Genomic DNA, 20,473 nt, shown 5'->3' with positions numbered 1-20,473 from the left:
AACCGTCCCCCTCGTCTCATCGCGATTTCCTGCACCCAATGTTCTGCCGCTTGTTTTGCCAGCTCGTTCCGTTTCTGCGGTGCGAGCGGGGCGGGCGGTTAAAGCGCGAATAGTCGAAATTCGCGCCTGCGTCGGGCCGAGCCGCGTGGTGGTGGTTTGTCGGTATATAGGAGCGTGCAGCAGCCCCCACGTTTCGCATTGCACCCTCAAGCTCTTCTCCCAAAGGACGTCAACAATCGGAATAAAGCTCTGAGTTAATATCGACGCCGGGGGTTTATTCAAGGATCGGAAGGATCGATAATTAACTGCGATATTAGAAAAGTTTCATTTGCAATCGATCAAACGAGAGACGAGAGACGAGAAAGAGAAGGAGTTGGAAATAAGAAGAAGGCTACAATTTCGACGAAACCGGTTTTCGCACCTTGTAGATAATAGTACTGATAACAATAATATACACGTTGCACATCATCGTCGGAAGGAGAGAGAGAGAGAGAAAGGGAGAGAGAGAGAGAGAGAGAAAGGGAAGAAAGGACGGAACGCAGCGTATCAACGTTTGCGAATTAAATAAATGTGCAGAATAAAAGCTCGGACCTAGAATACAGCGGAGGAGGAGAGTTGAGATCGTAATATTTGACCCGGCAAAGAATCAAGAGTCTAATCGGAATAATAAAAACATTAAAGATAAACGATCAAGAAGAAGCTATTCAAAATTACTGTTACTGGAAGATTTTGCTTTACATATACATGATAAAATTAAACACCGTCTAAATTCGTCATCGATATAATCGGAAATAAGCGAAGAGATTTGAGACTCTCGTTTCGATCAAGAAAATTACGAAAAATTTATTCGAACAAACTAGAGTCCCATATTTTTTTTTTTTTTTTTGCGTTTACCTTTTCCGCACAATTGGAGATCCCGAATTTCGTTCCCAATAATTGTTTACTCTCTGTCTTTTACCGTTCTCTTCCGAGCCCAGCTTTGATAAGATTTTCCCGAATCCAGACTCCGTCAGTAAAAAGAAAAAGTTGTTGGAATAAATAAAAAATACACACTCGCGCACGCAAAAAGGCTAACTCGCCGCTTAAACCAATCGTACAACCGTGGCCGTAGAGAACAAGTTCGTGAATAAACAGTGAGAAACGAGGGGATATAAGATAATGGGGGTGTCGTTGATCCCCGTGTTGCTGGTGAGTCTGGCCGTGGCGACTGCCAGCGGACACGCGATGGCCAAAAGAAGCGCCGCCGGAAGTGGACCTGCGGCCTTCGACTATCCCGATTATCCGGCGGCGAAGTACGACGAGTATCCGGTAAGTCGGACGGTTTTTCCGTTAAATTTGTTGCGAAACAAAATTTTACTATCATTTTTAAATTGCGAAACTTGACTGTAAATTTTTCTGAGCGTTTTCAATTTTTTATTTATTTTTTATTCTTGTCGGTGGTCTTGATGATACCTAATTACGTGTACAGTGTGTTAGAGTTCGTCGGAAAAATATTATTGGCTATTTTTCATCGTGGTATCTCATAAAAAATTTCTTTAGCTTGAAAGGAAGATTCTGTGAAAAGATGAGCGTTTTACGTTTAGTGGAAAATCGCGGTCCGTTGAATTTTCGCTTTTTTACATTTCTTTCAATTCAAGATGTGTGGTGAATAAACGTTTTTTTTTATCGATTACATCAATCACAATATCAATTTACGTCACAAAGAAGACCCAGACTTGCAATGTCAAGTCTCCAGTTGATCTTAAGAAGTTTATCTAACGATTTTTCATTATTAATTCAATCTCATAGAATAGTTGTAATTTAATATGAACTTTTGATTTAGGAAAATAAGATTCCCGGTTGATATATCGTTGTGTTATGGATCTTAATCTTTCGGTTGAATGTAAATGTCAGGAAAGAGATGATAATTGAAGTGCTACAACGTGTTTCTTCACGAATTGAAATAAGTGTGAAAAAAAAAAATGAAAAATCAAATCACCGCGATCTTCCACATAACGTAAAACCTTCATCATTTGACAGAATCTTTCTTTTAACCTATACAAACTTTTGAGAGGATCCGACGGTAGAAAATTGTAAATTATTTTTTTTTCAATCAGTTTGAAATATTTTCAACTGTACTGCAAGAATATGTTCATATTATAGAAGAAAAAGAAATCCCCTGGAAATATAAGAATTTTCGGATAATATTTTGAAATTTTCAATGTTTTTTAATTGTTTATTTATTAAACAATTAAACTATAAAAATGATTTCTGTTATCGCGTCGAGTTGGAAGTATAAACATTGTTTCCAAGCATCGAAATGATTTTTTCGGGTCATTTAAGTTTATAATGAAAAAAGAAAAAAATCAAAAACATGGAAAATTTCAACGTAGGTATTTTATATTTAAAATTTCAATCGCTTTCCAGCACATGTTAATATTGACTGAAAATTTTTGTACATGCAAACGATTTTTTTTTTCTCATATACTATGCACAGATTTTTCGGGAGCAATCGAAAAATTCCAAAATAACCAAAATAACAGAAAGCCCTGATAGACATACTTAAGCCTGGCAGGTTGAACTAATTTCGTGGTAATTAAGGAGTAAAATTAGGAACCTGCCGGCAATTTCTCCCACGTAACAGAATCCGGACAACACACAACCGACATTTGATCAGGTTTCGCGTTGTTCGTAATACGATCGGATTTAACGTCAAGTTCGCGTATATGGTACTGAAAAATTCTGACGAGTCAAAAATCGAATGACAAATCATTTTTCTGCCGAAGCGATCCTCGAGTTCGCATCCGAGATGAAATTCGGTCGATATATGACGGGGGCGAAAAACGGGACGTGTGATTCGGCAGATCCTTACACTCCGAACAATAATCATGTGTTCACGAGAGCGATTCGTTGTGAATAATGGCCGCCTCTTCCGAAAACTCTCCTAATTAATCAATCCAGCTGTCGCGGAACGAACCGCGATTATACATGCGAAGTAATTGTATTCGCAGAGACGTTGTTTATGCCTTCGATGTTCTCGTTTCGGCACGGACAAAAGCTGCTTCCAGTTTTCGTGACCCGGTAACAGGTGGCCGAGTTGAGCGTGGTGAATTTTCGCAAAGCGCGTCCGTAAGTTTCGTTCTCGCGAGTCTATATCCGATCTGCGCCGAGAAACGCCGTACGAACGACCAAAAATAAAATGTTTTCAATCGAATCGATTATCTTTTACCGATCGATCCATCATTCTACGCATATAACAAATTAATCGACGATAGACGCGTGGTTCTAAAATATTATCTAATTACACAAACAGTCACGAATTTTTGGGGATCTTGTCGAATTCGTCGGTGATCGCCTTAATCGCCACCGTGCGGAAAATCGCTCTGGCAATTCGTGAGATAAGACGAAAAAATAATGGAAAGAAGTAAAAGGCGAGCGAATTATTTTGGGGTGGGAGGGAAACGAAAGACATTCCGTCGCTCGTGCATTAAGCCGAATAAAATTGAAATTTTTTTTTGCCAATATCTCGCTGCGGAAAAAGACATCAGCTCGCTCTCAATGTTTTACATATATATACGCATATATATGTATCTATATACACATACTTTTTTTTAGCAATATAGGCCGCTGATTGCCGCTCGTGTTTCGAAGATGCCGGAAATTTTTTTCGATTATACAATATTACGTAGGTGTGTATATTTGCGCCCTTCGAAATTTCTTCTTCCCTTTTTGCGCTTCGATCGGCTGATAATTAATTTCAACTTTTACTCACCCGCGTATTTATTTCACGATAACAAGACAACTCTTTATTGGAAATTAATAAGCTGGAAAACGAGCTCTCGTTGCGTATTGAAATAATTTTGCAAAGATAAATACGAAAACTTATGTATCTTTTACTCTTTGCAGGTAGGGTTTTTCTTTCTCGAATTTCAGTGTCTCTGATCGATATTATTTGCGGCTTTGGAAGAGAGAAAAGGAGTTGATTTGAGAAATTGGCTAATTAGTGGATGTACGAAGGTCCGAATTAATTGTCTTTATGATATAATTGACAAAAGGCTCGTTACGCCGCGTTCCCTTGATGAAAAAAAAGCAATGAAAAAAAAAAGAAACGACGTAATTTATATCGTACAACTGATTAAACATGTCTTAAATCGACCGAAAATTAAATTTCTTCTGATCCGTTGTGGAATTAGTTTAATAACTAATTACGCACAGAGAAGAATATAAATTATTACGATTGTGTAAAAATGAACAGGTATCGCGGAAAATTGTGCGTCGATTTCAAAATCGTTTTTCGCCCACTTGTCAATCGAAAGAGCAGCTTGAATTCCGTTTCACAACGCGAGCGAAATATGAGAAGAATTGCTCGTTGATTTCGCTTTTTCCTTTTTCGGTTGTCTTCCTCTCGAAGTTTGACAAAAAAAGTCCCTCCCACATCTCGCAGGCATAAAGCGAATAATATAAATCGATAAAAGGCATAGAAGCAAAAAAGAAGAAGAAGAAGAAGAAGAAAAAGAAGAAGGAAACAGGGGATCGTCCATCCGTCAGAGGGAAGAACGCGAGGCTGCAGATCGCATACAGGAGAATCGTAAACTTATTGTTGTTAGGAAAAGGAGGCGGAGGAGGAGGAGGAAAACGGGAAAGAACCGAGAAGGAAATTTTGTAGCTGAACTTTATACTCGAGTGGGCTAGGCGCGTTTCTTCTTCCGTTGCTCGTCCGTCGAGGGGAATAAAAATAAAAATAAAAATAAGAATGTGAAAAGGAAAAGGAAAACACGCGCGGTGTGATTGTAACAACATTCCTTGCTGTGCGAGCGGTATGATTTAGCAGCGTTTCGTTTCACTCTATTGTAGCGAAATCGAAAATGGTGGTAGATACATACTCCAACTTTGTGCGAATTCATACCAGATTTTTTTGATTTTTTTTCCTCTTTTTAGGGGCTGTTTACCTTCCTTCATCCTTATTTCTCAGTGAGTTTCGCTCGTTTTTGTTACTGTTTTCGAAAGATACGGCAAAGAATAGAGTTAAATTATTCGAAAATAAGAAAATCCGCGGAATATCTAACCGTGCAGCGGGATTTTACGCGTACGTATCTCGCCTCGAATCTCCTACGTGAAAGTGCTTTGTGTTGGGGAATGTCGAGGACAGGCTTTTCCGAAGCGAAATTCCGAACCGCAAAACGCGAGACACGCCCGTGTTCATCCACGCAAAATTTGACATTCGCGTCCTCGTCAAAACCACTCTTTTAGCGCCGGCTTGCCGAGGCTTTGAATAACAAAGACGCGGGTAAGCTTCTTCATCTCGAGATCCGATTTCTCTGTTACATTCACCGCATTTCCACTGATTTTTTTTAAGCATATTTATTTTTATACTCGCGTGTAAAACTTTTAGACTCACTTTCCCGCGGTTGTAATAGAATTTCAGGCCCGGCGCGTTAGGTGAAAAAAGTGTTGAAACAAAAATTTCGCGAAACAAATTAGGTTTGAACAGCAGCCGTAGTCAAGCTATTGAATTTATTTACATCTGTATGAAAGAAAGTAGTCGTAAACATTGTGAAATGAATTTTTGTTCGCTGAATTTATATTAAAAGAACATTTTATTTGGATGATTTGTACAATATTAATTCTCCGATGAAACGAGATATTTTTCACCATAATCGGACAAACTTGATAATTTTTTTGTATGAAAAATATTTTAACGATGCGATTGATTCTTTGACCTTGATTATACAAGAAGGTATTTATGGATTGAAATTCACTGGTTTTGAATTTTTTTCTCAAATAACAAGGACGTTTTTAAACTACATTTAATTCGATTAATGTATAAGTACGACTTTTCAAACTTTCTTTAAGATGAAAATTTTCTACCAACTCTAGCGCTTTGTCAAATTCGTATACTTAAGGCTTGTGGAAATTGATGAAAGTCGACTCGCTTGCGTAAATAAAGTTCATAAAACTTCCTCCAGAGTATTGGAAGTTTTATTCGGGATTCACCATATCGATTTACAAATACAATAAATTTACTAAAAAATTCTTGAAATTCAAATTACTTTTTTTTTGTGCAATCCTTATAAATTTTAATAAAAGCAAGAATTTTTATTACAAATTTGAAACAAATACATGGTAATTCAAGTCGCTACACCGAATTTGTAAACTGACAACTCTTTTGTACGGTAAATGTGTTCGTAAATACAGAATGACAGACGATGCGATATCCGCACTTCTTGATCTCGGGCTCCTTGAAATTCGAATGCACCGCAACGCGAGAGAAAACATTTCACTGAAATGCGAAGAAATTCGTCACTTGGCAAATTCGCGGGTGCGTCGAGAAGGGTTTTTGGCAGGTCTGGATCTTTTCGCAGTCTGCAGTGCAGATGGCGAGCTATGGTTAATCACTTTCCATGGTAATGAGCGCAGAACAGCTCGGCCGAATGCGAGGCGCGGGTTGGCTGCTAATTAGAAAGCAACCCTTGACTTCGACCCGGGGCGAATCTCAATTGGACGGGACTCAATTATACGCGCGATGCCGGAGCGAGCTGATCGCGTGGAGTCGAGGAGTAAACGCGGCCGATTCCCACGCTCCGAGGATAAAAAATTGCAGATAAGGATTCGTTTGAGAAATAAATTCTCACTCAGGTTCAATCTGCAGCTTTATAGCATTTGAAAGCTGTTCGATTCGCGCGTTCTGCATGGAATCTCTTGAATCGTTCTCCCGAAAGTCAAACATCAAAGGGTATCCTTATAGCAATTAAGAGGCTGAATTGACTTTGCTGTATAATTAATAATTACAGTTAAACGAATCGCGCAGCGAGCCGGACTGTCGGATGGATATCTCGTCGTTTGTCAAGGTTGTGATAATATATTCGGTAAGGATTCTGCATAAATGAGCAAAATTGTAAGGAGGAACGTCGTCGAATCAAAAGCGAGAATAAGGTTTCAATTGAGTTGGGGAGTTGAGTTAATTTTAACTCTAGCTTTGGAATGACATTTTCCAGTAAAGTGCGTAGGATTTTATAAAGATATTAAATTTTACAAAATGTTTTTTTTTTTATTGTCTTAAGGAAAGAAAGGGGCATGAAATCGGTAAATTTCACAATCAATCGAACAAATCCTAAATACTGTACTAGAAAATATCATTGCAAAGCTAGAGTCGAAATTTAAGGTTGATGGGTTGAAAATTGAAAAACATCGTTTCATTTTATCGACCACTCCATCGGCATTTTGTTTTACAATAATTAAGAAGGGAAATTTTCTTGTACTTCAAGACTTATATCAACATGTATGAAAAACAGAATTGAAAAATATCAATTTATATTTCTTGATAAATTGGAAAAACTGAGCCTTGATTTCGCGTACGCAAAGTAATACCACCCCTTATCAATCTAGGCGAATATCGATTGAACGGAAACCGTGTTCTCTTAATACGGAACTCATTTCAAAGCTGCAGAATCGCGTAATTTCAATTAATAATACGTCGCTCGAGTTTTCTCCGCCAATAGATTGTCCGGCAGTTGCATGAACGTGAGAAGTAGAAAAAATAAGTCAGCGACGAGTTGAGGAAACTTATGCAAAGGATAGAAATGGAGATTCTTTAATTTCAATTCCCCAATGACGGAGAGAAGTATAGTATCAGAGGCGTTAAATCATGTTGAAACCGATAGCTTCACTCTCTGCAAAGTAATTTCGCGTTATCGGATATTCCAACTGCATATATATGTACACACACACACACACACACACACACACACGCATATATGTATGGGTATTAATTTATCTCGAAAAAACAATTTCTCCTCGGGGTAAAATGAGGAAAAACGAAGTCTTCGTGACATAACGACCCTTATCTCGCGGCGTCGTTTCCTTTCTCTTTCTCTCCTCGCGTTCTCTCATTTCTGCAAAAGGAACTGCTCCACCTCTCATCTCGCAGATTGCATATAAAACAGCCGGGAGAATTCTATTCTGACGCCCCAAGACGTATAAAGTATCTACATGTATAGTGTATTCGCAGGTATATGCGCGTTGATCGATTCAATCGGGCTCTAAATCAGCACCTGCAGATTTCTGCTGCATTGCTTGAAATTACTACTTGCGCGCTGAAATTCAACGCTTCGTTACTTCTCGCAAGCTCGCGTGTCTCATTGTCAGTGAGAAAAGCTACATTTGCGAGAGAAAATTCACAACCTTGTATTTATCCAACGGGGCAAATTCTCCAAATGACGAGAATGAGAATTTTTTTTTTCTTTTTATTTACTAATGATCCAACCCCTCTCGAATTTCGAAGTCCTCACGAATGGAAACGATTATTTGAGTCAAGTGATGTTAAGATTTAATTAAATGTTACAGTTAAACGCGGCGAAGACGATAATTACTAAATTCAACAAAATACTTTTGCCGAACGAGATACTTGCGACGACTTAAGTCAGAATTGAATCAAGCCTTTGAACGATCATGCTAGCTATCAATTTATTCAAGATAACACGGCGCGAGTTCCTTGCAATATTGTGAATTTTAAAATTTTCAAGCGATTCAAGCGAACGGACTCCGACAAAATGTATTTTGCTGATTCAAGAATTTCTTTCCCACCGTCAGCTCGAAGCGATTTCACCCCCAAGCATCTTCCGCTGGCCTGCATACAGCAGGGCGGTGTTGGGGTCGTTTATCACCTGTTACACGGCCCGTCAGTCGCGCCGCTCTTATTCGGGGCGCCGCTAACGTTTAGCGGCTCGTTCCAGCCCGCATTCAAATGATTTATACCGCAGGCGCGATTCTGCGAAATCGCCGGGGTTTCGCGCATCGAGAAACGGAAATACGAAAATTCATCACACCGGCTCCCGGACTCCGTCTCGCGTCAAGGATGCTCCGCTTCCTGCAGCAGGACTCGCCGGCTCTTCACCGTCAATGAAGTACGTGTTTCCACTCCGCGATATTACTCGACTTCATTTGTATCCTTTACCCGTCGTCTTCTTCGCCTCGGGTATAACAATATCTCGAATTTCTAGACTCTCTGCATTATTTCACACCCCTCGTTGTCCCGATTGAATCGGAAATTGCAACGACGAAGATGAGACTTTATCAATTTCATCAATCGCGTGTTCCTGGTAAAATACCGTACAATTTTCGCTGAAAATTTTCAACTTCTATTTTGAAGAAATTGTCTCGTTACCGTATGTCGAACGGATCGCTTTGAGGGGAATTACTTTATTGGGAAAAAAAAATATTCTCTGCTTCCAAAATTTTATCAAACGAATCAACGATCTGAGACAGAGAAGGATAGATTTCCAGAGAAAGTTGTAAAAGAACAGCGAGACCATGCCGAGGATTACACTTCGGGATTTGAGGCACGCTTACCGCGCAGGGAGTTGAAGAATCATGAAAATTAGCGAGTCGACGTTGTCGGATGTAAGTGAATTACGCGGGGCGCAGTTATTCAGGTCCGTTAATTCGCATATGATAGACACGGCGTTTTACCGGGACTCAATTATACACCCTTGCCTACAGGTTGATAATACCGGGGAACAATATTATGAGGTAGTAGATATAGCTCGACGTATTACCGACGGTATAAGCCATTAATGCTGTGCGGGGTTTATTGCGTTAGTTACGCCGTTGAATCACCGCGCGCTGAAATACACTCCGTGATTTTATACGGAGCGATGCATAGAATCGGGGACGCAGGTGGCTGCAGATTTATCCAATAATAAAAATTGCAGGAAAACGCGAAACGGTACTTTTCATTCGATGGAATCGACAAGGAGAATCATCGGCTGTCGAAGAAAGCACATCCCGCGGAAAATCCCGGGCTACGTTATAAGCCGGATAAACGCGGCGTCACGATCGGTGAAAAGTTCGCGGAGTTTGCTAAATTTTGGCAAACCGAAGCGTTTGTCTTCAGACGATTTCATTGGCAGCCAAGTTTCGAACCCGGCCGGTTAAGGTCGTGTAGTACTCCCACCCTTACCGACCGGGCAAAATCGATTACCATTTTTCATCCCATATTTAATTCCAATCGGTCACGCTTCACAATATTCAAACAATCAATTTTGGTCGGAAGAACTGAGCGAGTTTTTTATGTGGTCCTTAAATAATACCTAGATCCTTTCTTTGATAGATTTTTAGATCTCATTTTTGAAGCAAAATATCACTTTTGGGGTGAGTCTGACCGTTATGCAATTCTACAGAGGTGTGACCGGCTAAGGTTACATAAACAAACGAACGCAAAGGGTTCAAATTTCGACGCTACATCGCACTTTTCTAGCAGAATTCAAGAAAGCTACTCATACCTAGCAAATCGTTAAAAAATATGCAGTTTTTTGACACGTGTTACGACATTCAGACATTTCCCGCATTTTAGGGGTTAAAAAGTGAATTCAGAAAGAATGAGGAATAAAATGAGCCATCGCGAGACTGTTTTGATGCAATATCGAGGTCGCCAGACGAGAACTAGAAATTACAACAAGTAATTTAGAACAATAATAAAAAATTTGAAACTACCATAATTCTTGAATTGTAATAACTCCAATTTGCAGCTGCAAACGCGGCGATAGAACAGCTTACGATCAGCTGCGACAGCTAGGAAAGACCGATCGCAAATTGACTTGTCATTGAACCGACAGTGGCTTAAAGGTTACGGAATGGTCACTTAGCGGAAAGCCGCGCTTTTAGCGAGCTTTTTGCGGTGACGACGACGATAAGCCGGACAGCCGTGTTCAAGTTTTATTTCGCACATTTCTGCCCAAGGATCAGCAGAGCAGGTACAGAATACACGAAGCGCGGTGCAATTCGTATCCAAAGTTGCACAGAGGGCCAAAATTGGACCGATTTACCCCCCCTCCCGAGGGGCTCGGAGTGAATTCCTTTTTTTTTTTTTTCTCTCCTTCTCTGAAACCGCCCGCAGGTGCAAAACGACAGCAAGTCGGCCGAATTGGCGATTCCTCGGGTCTTCCTGCGGAGCGGCGGGACAATCATCCGCTGATGAGAGTGTCTCGGGTGAAGGGTTCTCTTTCTAATTTATGACGCGTCCCTTTGGCCGGCGAGTGCGTCATTAGGCGTTTCCGTAATCGTCCGAAAGACGTGCGAGGGTCTGTCTTACACGCCCGGGCGTGAATGCGAATGTGACGTTTCCGCTTCGAAAGCTTCCTCCGGGAGATTGGACAAGTCTAATTCGCCCACCGCCTCACGGAGCCTCGGACTTTTCGACACCTCTTTTTGCTTCTCGGGATCCTCGGCTTTTTCGTTGTTAGACGAGTTTTGCCCCCAACGGTGGAAAAGAGAAAGGCTCAAATTTCCTTGCGCGTTAAGCAACTGAGATACAAAATGTAAGGCATTCGATTATTTCAACTATCCTCACCCGATCAACGTTCCTGAGAATATGCAAGAAATTTCAGTAAAACTGCAATGAAATCGACCATCCGTTTAATTTCAACGAAAGAAATTCACCCTGATGGAGGAAAAAAAAAAAAAAAAACAAAATTAAACTGATAAAATTTTTTTAATCATTTCATTACTTCAGTTAAATTTCTTTAAATAATGGTTTCGAACTGTCTTTCACCCTTTAAGGGACGTCTTCTGGGACGTATATTCTCAACCAAGTGAGTTTCGGTGAGAATATTGAATACTTTGCGACGAGATGAAAATCTGAAAAAAACTCAATTATGACCAACATGATAATGAAATTCGTTTCAAATAATAACAATGCCGCAAAGTTGTTCATAAAATATTGAAACAAAAATTTGTGCCACAAATCTCTAGTGAAATTTCTTTCTTTCATATCGAATGAATTCATCGATTTCTCTGAATACTTTGAAAAAAAAATGTTTAATAAATTTTAGGCGATATTTAAAAATCCGTTTTTGAGAATTTCTTCGGATATAAAAAATTGATCAAAAGTCCTGAACTTGTAGATCGCTTTTCGTCAAATGTCTACATAGAGCGTCAGAAAATTATGGAAAACGGAGTATTTCAAAAAGTAGTCGTAAATTCAAAAAAAAAAAGAAACAACCGTAGGAATTCAGAAAAATCAATGAACTCATTTTATATGTAATAAAAAAAATGTCACTGGAGATTTGTCGTACGAATTTTTGTTTTAACAGTTTATTAACAATTTTTTGTATGTATTATTATTATTACTTAAAACGAATTTTATCGTCATCTTGGTTATGATTGATTTTCTGAGATTTCAATTTCATCGCAAAGTATTCAATGTTCTCACCCAGACTCACTTTTGGTTGAGAATATACGTCCCATAAGACCCTAAATTGAATTAGACTTGATCGCTTTCAGTCTGCGGAGCGTGCGAATATTCTGTTTGGGCATTTCTTTTGATTCGGACACGTTTTTGTTGAAATTATACACCCTGCATGGTCTAATGCACGACCACCCTCTGGATGCGCGGCGTTTAATCAATTCACGTAAAATATAGCCCAGCAAGCTTGAAACAGCTGATCGCGAGGGGCACTTTCAGATAGAATTGTAGCATGCATCACCAGCGCTGACTACGGGCTACGTTATCTACCCAGATTCCATTGTGTTCCAGAGCTTATCTAGATCTTCGTCGTTCTCGACTTCTAGAAGCTGCAAGGCTCCCTCTTTTCGAGTAGTTTGAGGCGTTAATTGAATCGCGGTAGTCGCGTCGATCGCTCGAGGAGAAAATTGAATATTCAGAGCGCTTTTGTACGCCTGTTTCAAAAGCTTTTTTCCCCGTTACTGTTTTTCTTTTTCTCCAGAGTTTACTTTTCGCTGTTTTCAGCCGGCCTACACTGTACATTTTTTTTCAGCAAAATCGGCTTTGAAATTTCGTTCTATTTAGTTAAATATCCGATCTTTAGAAGTTTCGAGCATTTTATCTGTTTCTTCTCGTTTTTTATTCATCAATCAAAATTGGCAGGCGCTTGCTAATGAAATCATTCAGCTGTTATACCGAGTTTCACTGGTATAATTTAATTTATTCCCGTGTTTGCAGAGTCGATCGAAAAACGTGATTCACCGTTCGAGAATTTAAAATCTCGAATATATTTTCAACCTTTGCATATTTCTTCAGAATTTTCTACGGCCGAAATTTTTAGCCGCGAAACTGTGATTTTTGAAGGATTATCCACCGCAGTTAACGATTTCCGGTTAAGAATTCGCCACCCGATGTGTTTTTGACGAATAATTACCATATAATTTTTAGAGCTGTTTAGCACACCGCGTCGACTTGTCATTAATGTATCGGAATAGTGGATCGCAGACTGATTATTATTCGCATATATTTCAACGATAGCTGTGGACATTTCGGTTCTGTTTTAATTAGCATTGTCCCCCAGGCAACCGCAGCGCTCATAGAAACCGATTTGCAAAAAGCGGGACAATCGACGACTGGATAATGATAAAATATCCCGTTAAATAAATGAAAACGATTTGTTTAACGGGATATTTTTTTATTTTAATTACGTTCCTGACTGCGTCAAGAAATCGGGGAGGGGTTGAAGTTCCGAATTTGAAAAGTTCCGAAAGCGAATAATCCTGAACTTTTTGCCGGCAACACTTGAAGCGAAGAAGTCAAACTTTTACGAAACGACAAAGTTTCGAATGGTCCGAAACCCGGCTCAAAGTTCCGAAACGCAAGATTCCGAAAATTCAAGTTACGGTAGAGTAAAGTTCCGATAGCTAGAAATTCTGACAAATCAAGTTTCGATAGAGTAAAATTCCAAAAGTTAAAATATACCCACATAGAGTGGGTGTGAATAATCAGAAAAACCGAACATCAGAATGACCAGGATTACGAACGTAAAAATATTCTAAATCCAAAACAAGTTTCATCACCAAAAAATTGGGACTAGGCGCTTTCGGAACTGTTCAAATTCGGAGTTCCAACCCCTCTCCTCGAAAAACAAAAACAATCAAATGTTTTTAAAGTTTCCGAATAATTAAAAGAAGTCCTCGTTGCATAGGAAGAACATCAGACACGGAATTTTATCTCATCAGCGATTAGCGACTATGAAGTTTCGCAACGAGGAATCGATGAAAATATACGCGTTTCGCAATGATGTTAAAAATCAATCTCCCCGACGACCGGATGCTTGATTCAAGGCAAACGTTTTGCGGTGGTAAAAAGGTGTTCATTATCAGAATGGAAATAGGCGTTAATACCCCCGCTGCCCGTTGCCGTATCCGGGATCTCGCTCTTCAACCGACGCAGATGGCAAAAGGAGCGATTCGCGTTCCTCGTTATTTTTATCGCCGACCTAAATCGCGTCGCGAAGCTTCCATCAGGTTGATTCGAGGCTTCGGATCCCGGCCGCGAATCAGTTGGGTAGAAATTTGTTTCGCGGTAAGGATTTCGGGGCGGTCAGAAAGAGTTTCTCAGCTTTGTGGAGGCGGGCTAATTATTGAAATTCATTCATTGCGAGCGATGCATAATTTAGCCGTCGCGGCGGCAACTCGGGGATGGGAAACTTTTTGAGATTTAAATTTTTCTCATCATCCACCGAGCGCTGCAGATGGCGCCTGGGTTTGTTATAACTGGGAACGATATGCTGAGCAAACTGATTATTTAACATTCTTTTCATCAAAGCTCTCCTCGGTAACCCGAACAGTTCCGCCGGTTCACCGAATTAAACGCAAAACTGGTCGGCCATTTCGTTTTCTTGCACAAACATAGCGGTCGTCTTTTTCGTTTCTTCGCTCTTTCTCTCATTCACCGAGCTATTAAAGACCCCGAAAGTTATCGCTGTAATTATTCTTAAGCGAAGAAAGGAGCCTTATCCCGCGGAGCTTCGCGAGTCGTTAAAAATTGTGTTTTCCTTCAAAGAACCCCGCAGAATCTTTATGGAAATTGGCTCCCGGTCGAGTTGGCTGCATTTTTAGTATATTAATTACGGCACATATCCTACCGATCAAACGTTCTCGTCGACGCAAGTAAGAAAAATCACTAGTTTCCAAGATGCGGCCTCCGGACCAGGGTGCGTGGATTTTTTCATATCTATGAATTACGAGCTTTTTACGGATTACAAAGCTTCAAGGGGGACTTGAAATCAAATATATCACTCGAAAACTGCACAGCCTATTCGGAGAGACTTCGCACAGGCGTGAAAAACAGGAAAAGTCGATTATCGAAAGAGTCGGAGGGTCTCGTTCTTCATGCGAAATCCGACGTTGCAGCTCCTTCCGGTAAACCGGCGAGTTCACGGATGGAATCGATGCGTCGATGGAATCAATCGCAGCATTCTGCCTATCCGTGATAATCAACCGTGAAGTTTTTTGACTGATCTGTTTGATTTCAAGTTCGTGAAAATCACGACGTCCACGGATATCAAAAAATCTGGACACCTTTCTTTGGAAGCCTGTATCTCGGAAATGACTGATTTCCCGGACTTGTGTCCGTGAGAATTTTTGATCGTGAGGATGTGTAGTATAACATAATGAAAATCCAGCCAATTTGACGGGGAGCCATTTTCCATAAGGATTCTACGGGGCCCTTTACAAATAAATATATTAGCAATTATATCTATACCGCGAGATTCTCAAGTACGTAATAAAAATTTGACGGTTCCGCCAATTTTCTCTCCCCTCTCTCTTTTTTCTCCCAAATAGGTATACATCTATTTTGCTATCGTCGTTCGACTCGTGACACCCCCCTTCCTCTTAACCCCCTCCCACCTCATCGGCGAGGAACGAATTGGGTAAATTCAATTTCGGTAAATCCGACGATCATGTACCTATACTCGGAGAGCTTGCTTTATACGCCGCAAATCAGATCCACTCGTCCCAGATTTAAGTGATTCATTCAACTTCTCCAATTTACCCACAAAAAATAATTTCGAGGCAACTGCAGAGATTCCCGCTTGACATACGCGAGGATCACAGACTGCGTAACTTGAAGATCTCGAGTTCATCGAATCCACTTACTGTCCCCGACCGACTAGAGAAGGTTAAATGATGAAACGAAAAGAACTAAATAAAAGTGATCGTTTTCCCCTCAAAGTTCCTATATTTTCACCCAGAAGAATATCGCTCGGTTCGATTCCTGTTTTAATCATCGTATTATAAATCCGTGGGCGCGAGCGAGTTTTCTTATAATTTGCTGAATTAATTACGTCCGTCGACTTACGGGCAGAAGTTGCAGAGGAGAAGCTTGGTGCAAATTTATTGTACATTACAGCAAACCTAAGTTTCTGATTTACGGCGGCGCGTGCAGGCTACTTGTTAAAGTAGCTTGTTTTACACCCCTCCGAATAATTCCTGCACCTCCGCAAACTAGGTGTATTACGAAGAATTTATATCCGTGTAATCGCGACGTAGGTTTGATTTCATTAAACGAAGTTTAAGCTGCTCAATCAGCGAGTCTAAAAGCTGGAACATCAGACACCGTTCCAACAACAACGAAACGATTCTAAATTAGAGTTGAAAAAGGCCGTAAGTGTCATTTTTACTTTCCCTCAAAAAACTCTCTTCAAAAAGCACGCGTGCGATTTGCACGGAAAAAAACGCAGCGTAGATTTTACATCTGTTGTGGTGAACGTACGGACCGCACTTTTTTCGAGTCAAATGTGCATGAATTCCGGTTATATCTTACTAATGATTTTGCAACTCGTTTGTTATCGGATTTGTAAATCTAGCGGCAATTGTTGTACAATCAACTCCAAAAAAGTACCGCCTGTATACGTTCACCATAAGAAATGTAAGATCGACGATATCTTTCTTTATCCGTGATGCCAAGGCGAATTTTGTCGGAAGCGTGAACAATATTTTAAAAGAAATAAAATATAAAAAATGGCATCAACAGCCCTTTTCAATTCTCATTTCCGATCGCGGATCGATTCTCTTGTCGAAAAAATTCTTGGGTCCTTTCGGAGGTTCGAAAAGCTTCTCGTTCGTGATTCCTTTGGACACCTCGAGTGAAAGGGCGGTGTAAAAATTATCGACGTCTCGTCTCGTTGCAGGTGGTCGTGCCGAAGAGGGCGGCTTTGCTGCTGGACAGGTTGATGGTCGCGCTGCAGAAGGCGGTGGAGGAGCAAGGCTCGGGAGGATCGAGCGGCAGATCGATCTCGAGATCGGCGCCCCAGCAGCAGCTGGTTAGCTCGCAGATCGTCCCTGCAGTATCGGCGGACGAACAGACGGTGGGTATAAATTTTCACCGAATTCTAATATCCTCTGTTTAAATCGAATTAACGTACATCGCGATAGACTTTAACGCTAAACTTCCCGCCTCGTTAACGCGACTATCGTCGGTCGGCTAGATTTTTCGAGTGTATTACAAGCGTATTTGGGTGTAGAAAAATTCGGTCTGGTACTGACAGCCGGCGTGACGTCATCGTCACGGCTAAGGAGAAATGCCCTCTCGTATTGTAATTAGCGGAACCGTGTTCGTCTGTCTCTGACAGGTATTTCCAATCGATACAGTTGCGATGTTATTTTCTCTCCCGGTGTATCGGATCACGCGCAAATCAACAACAGGCGTCTTACGTCGCGGCAAATGTGCGTACCTGCAATGCGGATTGTTTCTATCCATCGCCGGAACATGATTCGAAAGCTCTCGGACTCGCGGCCAGTTGTACGCCGCCTTGCTTACGCAAGCTTTTCTGCCAACCCTCGGTTGCAATAGAAATTATCCAGATTTATTCCTACGAAGAGGCGGGGTTGAAACTTTCGAATTAGAAAGATTACGAATTTTTTGGTGGCGAAACTTGACTAGAGAAATCAAACTTTGACGAAACATTAGAGTTTAGCATTGTCCGAAATTCGAGGCCCAAATTTTTGATAAGACAAAATTCCGAAAGGGCATATCTGCGACAAGTCAAAGTTCCAAAAGTGCGAAAATGAGAAATTTTTTAAATCTGAAACATCGAAATTCCGGATGAATCGTTTCGTAAATTTTTCAATCACAATCACAAATCAGAGCATTTCTGCAGTCGCCTTAACAAAAAACTGCGCAACTCCCTCATTTTGTCGAAGAGGTACTTTTTTCCCCTGTACGCGTGTCAGCGTCGACATCTCGATTTCTCATTATCCTAACGTGTTCGCAAAATTTTCCGCAATCAATAAACGGCGTTTGTTTTTCTGTAACCGAGTTGCAGATGGATCTCCAGCGTCGTGGACAGGCGAAGGGTCGGGTCTATTGGCGGTGTTACTTCAACGCTGTGACATGTTTCAAGAGAAAGTGATGAAGACGGACGAACGCGAGCATGCAACAATAAATTATCCACTCTGTATCACTTCCTCTACTAACTATATCGAGTTATGAAGCGAAAAATCAAAGAAAACCAGAAAAAAAAAACAAAAAAACAGTAAAAGTAAATTGAAAAAATCCAAGAATCTCCAATTACTAGGTGCAATCCTGCTGCAACTGACGCTGCATAACGATTCGAGTAATTCTCACCGACTTGGATGAAATTTGAAAACTGTGTACCATTAAAAAAAAAAAAAAATTGTCCGGTCTCTAATCCGTACTTTCGTTTCATAGAATTGATGTGTAATCGCTGATTTCAATTACATGTACGTACCAATCTGAAGTATCTTTTTCTCAGAATCTTGTTATATTGTTGATTAGATTGATCGACTACCATTAATGCTGTTTCTACGCAACCTTTATATAGTTTCAAGCGCACAATATTGAATCCCATGACGTACCTATCCGTGAACCCGAAACTGTGTTATCGAGACTGACGTAGGGTATCATTATAACTTTATTACGTGTATATTATCTATTGCATACAGTATACAAATTCCGTTATTTATCGCGACGCATATGTGAAGCGTGAAAAAAAACGAGGATTATACCATTTTGCATTACGTATAAACGCTCACGTAATATAATATCGTGGCATGAAAAAGAACACCGACCTTTTTTTCTCTTGTATAATTAACAAGCAGTTTGTATTATCTATAATTGTTAATTGACCTGTACCACAATCGTTTGTATACACATCGTCGACACGAACGTTTTTCATTATACACCCTGATAATTATTAAATACTATATTTGAATAGCGTGCGAAATGAGTAATATTCATTATTAGGAATTAGGATCTTGTATGTGTGAATTTTTTATTCAATTTCATGTTTATCAAAAGCTTTTTTCGTTACGCAAAAACGAGCAATAATAATTTTCTCTTTTCCCATTCAGCTCCTACGTATTCTTGTACCTCGAAAATTTTAAACAATCATCACTTCTGATATTATTGTCTAAGATTAATAATAAATCGAGCTGCGATTTAAATGCGGTTTTATTCCGATAAAAAGTTGGGTACATTCTAGATTTTAATTTATCGACACGATAAGGACTCGAGGAGGATTTCCTCGACCGAGTATAACAAGAATAACAATAAGAAAAACAGCTAACCCGTACAACAGAGCACGAAAATATATGCGGGCGAAGCCTACACAGGTCTACCGACGTATAAACGCGTCGAGTTTTTCTGAAAATTGCGGCGAACGTTGAATAATTATTTTCAAGGGGGGAACAATGGGACAGAGAGTCCGTTGCGCGTTATTGCACAGGCTAATTGTAAACCGGCGTCGCTGAATAACTTGGGACCAACGGTTGTTATTTCTGAGGGTGAAGAGGCGCGGAATGGGGCTGCGCCAATTACGTTAGCAAATATCATACACCTACGTTCAGGCCTGTAATAATATTTCGTACTTTGTAAGAATAGAGTACAGTACAAGAAAATACGTGCAAGCGCATGCGGTGAAGCAAAAATTCAATCACAAGTTATACGAGCATCGGTAATTAATTAACTTGTGACGAACCTGTAACGCGAGTAAAAATGTCAGCGGTTTCTTTTTTTGTTCGCTTTTGCTACCCGCAAAAATCCCGTAGATTGTTACCAACGTAAAATTCTCATCAAACTTTTAACGTACGACAAGTCTCTGGAGAAATGATAAAGTGTGTGGAAGGAAGGAAGGGAGGAAAGAGAGAAAGAAATAAGCGTGGAAAGGAAATTTAGAAGAGAAACAGCAGGCACAAAACAAACTCTGGGTTATTTATCGTGGCGGGTACGTTCGTCCCACATTATATACCCTCGTTTCGCTCACGGTCGGTACACATAATCATCCTCCCACCCTGTATACGTATAGGTAGGTATATACAGATATAACCCCGCGAATAGCTGGCCGACTTTATGAGATTATCCACCTGTTGCCGTTGGAGACACACACTCGGCTCAACTGCGCCTGTAACGAAGTCCCGCGACTCCTGCGGAGCCGCATTAGCCGAATTTGTTGCAATTTTTAACTTTTCGTTTCTCTGTTCTCTGGGGGAAAAAGAAAGTTATTGTAATCAAGCGGAAAATGAAAAGCTGAGTTCGAGACGATATCCCGAGAACGAGTCGACGGGTTTCAACGATTTTGGTCTCAATTGACGCGGCTTTCGCAAACTTAGAACCGATTGGATTTTTACTTTGATCGGTTCGGGACTTTTTCAATTATTTCACTAACTAAATCACAAAAAATCAAACAAAAACGACGATGAATGGATTTGAATGAAAATTGGTATCGTGAGGTTTTTTGGGTTGCTA

At 40.3% G+C, this 20,473-nt stretch overlaps 1 protein-coding gene across 1 annotated transcript; it reads left to right on the top strand.

Annotated features, from left to right (window-relative positions):
• The first annotated feature begins 209 nt into the window (after window positions 1-209).
• LOC124303439 (uncharacterized) lies at window positions 210-18,953 on the top strand. Its single transcript, XM_046760630.1, has 3 exons — window positions 210-1,308; window positions 16,899-17,075; window positions 18,033-18,953. Exons 1-3 carry the CDS (start codon window positions 1,159-1,161, stop codon window positions 18,117-18,119), a joined length of 414 nt encoding a protein of 137 aa, XP_046616586.1. The 5' UTR covers window positions 210-1,158; the 3' UTR covers window positions 18,120-18,953.
• Window positions 18,954-20,473: the final 1,520 nt, after the last annotated feature.

Source organism: Neodiprion virginianus, chromosome 4, assembly GCF_021901495.1.
Source record: "Neodiprion virginianus isolate iyNeoVirg1 chromosome 4, iyNeoVirg1.1, whole genome shotgun sequence".
Classification (NCBI taxonomy): Eukaryota; Metazoa; Arthropoda; class Insecta; order Hymenoptera; family Diprionidae; genus Neodiprion; species Neodiprion virginianus.
The sequence above is the reverse complement of the archived record's forward strand: the minus strand, read 5'-3'. Positions and strand labels throughout refer to the sequence as shown.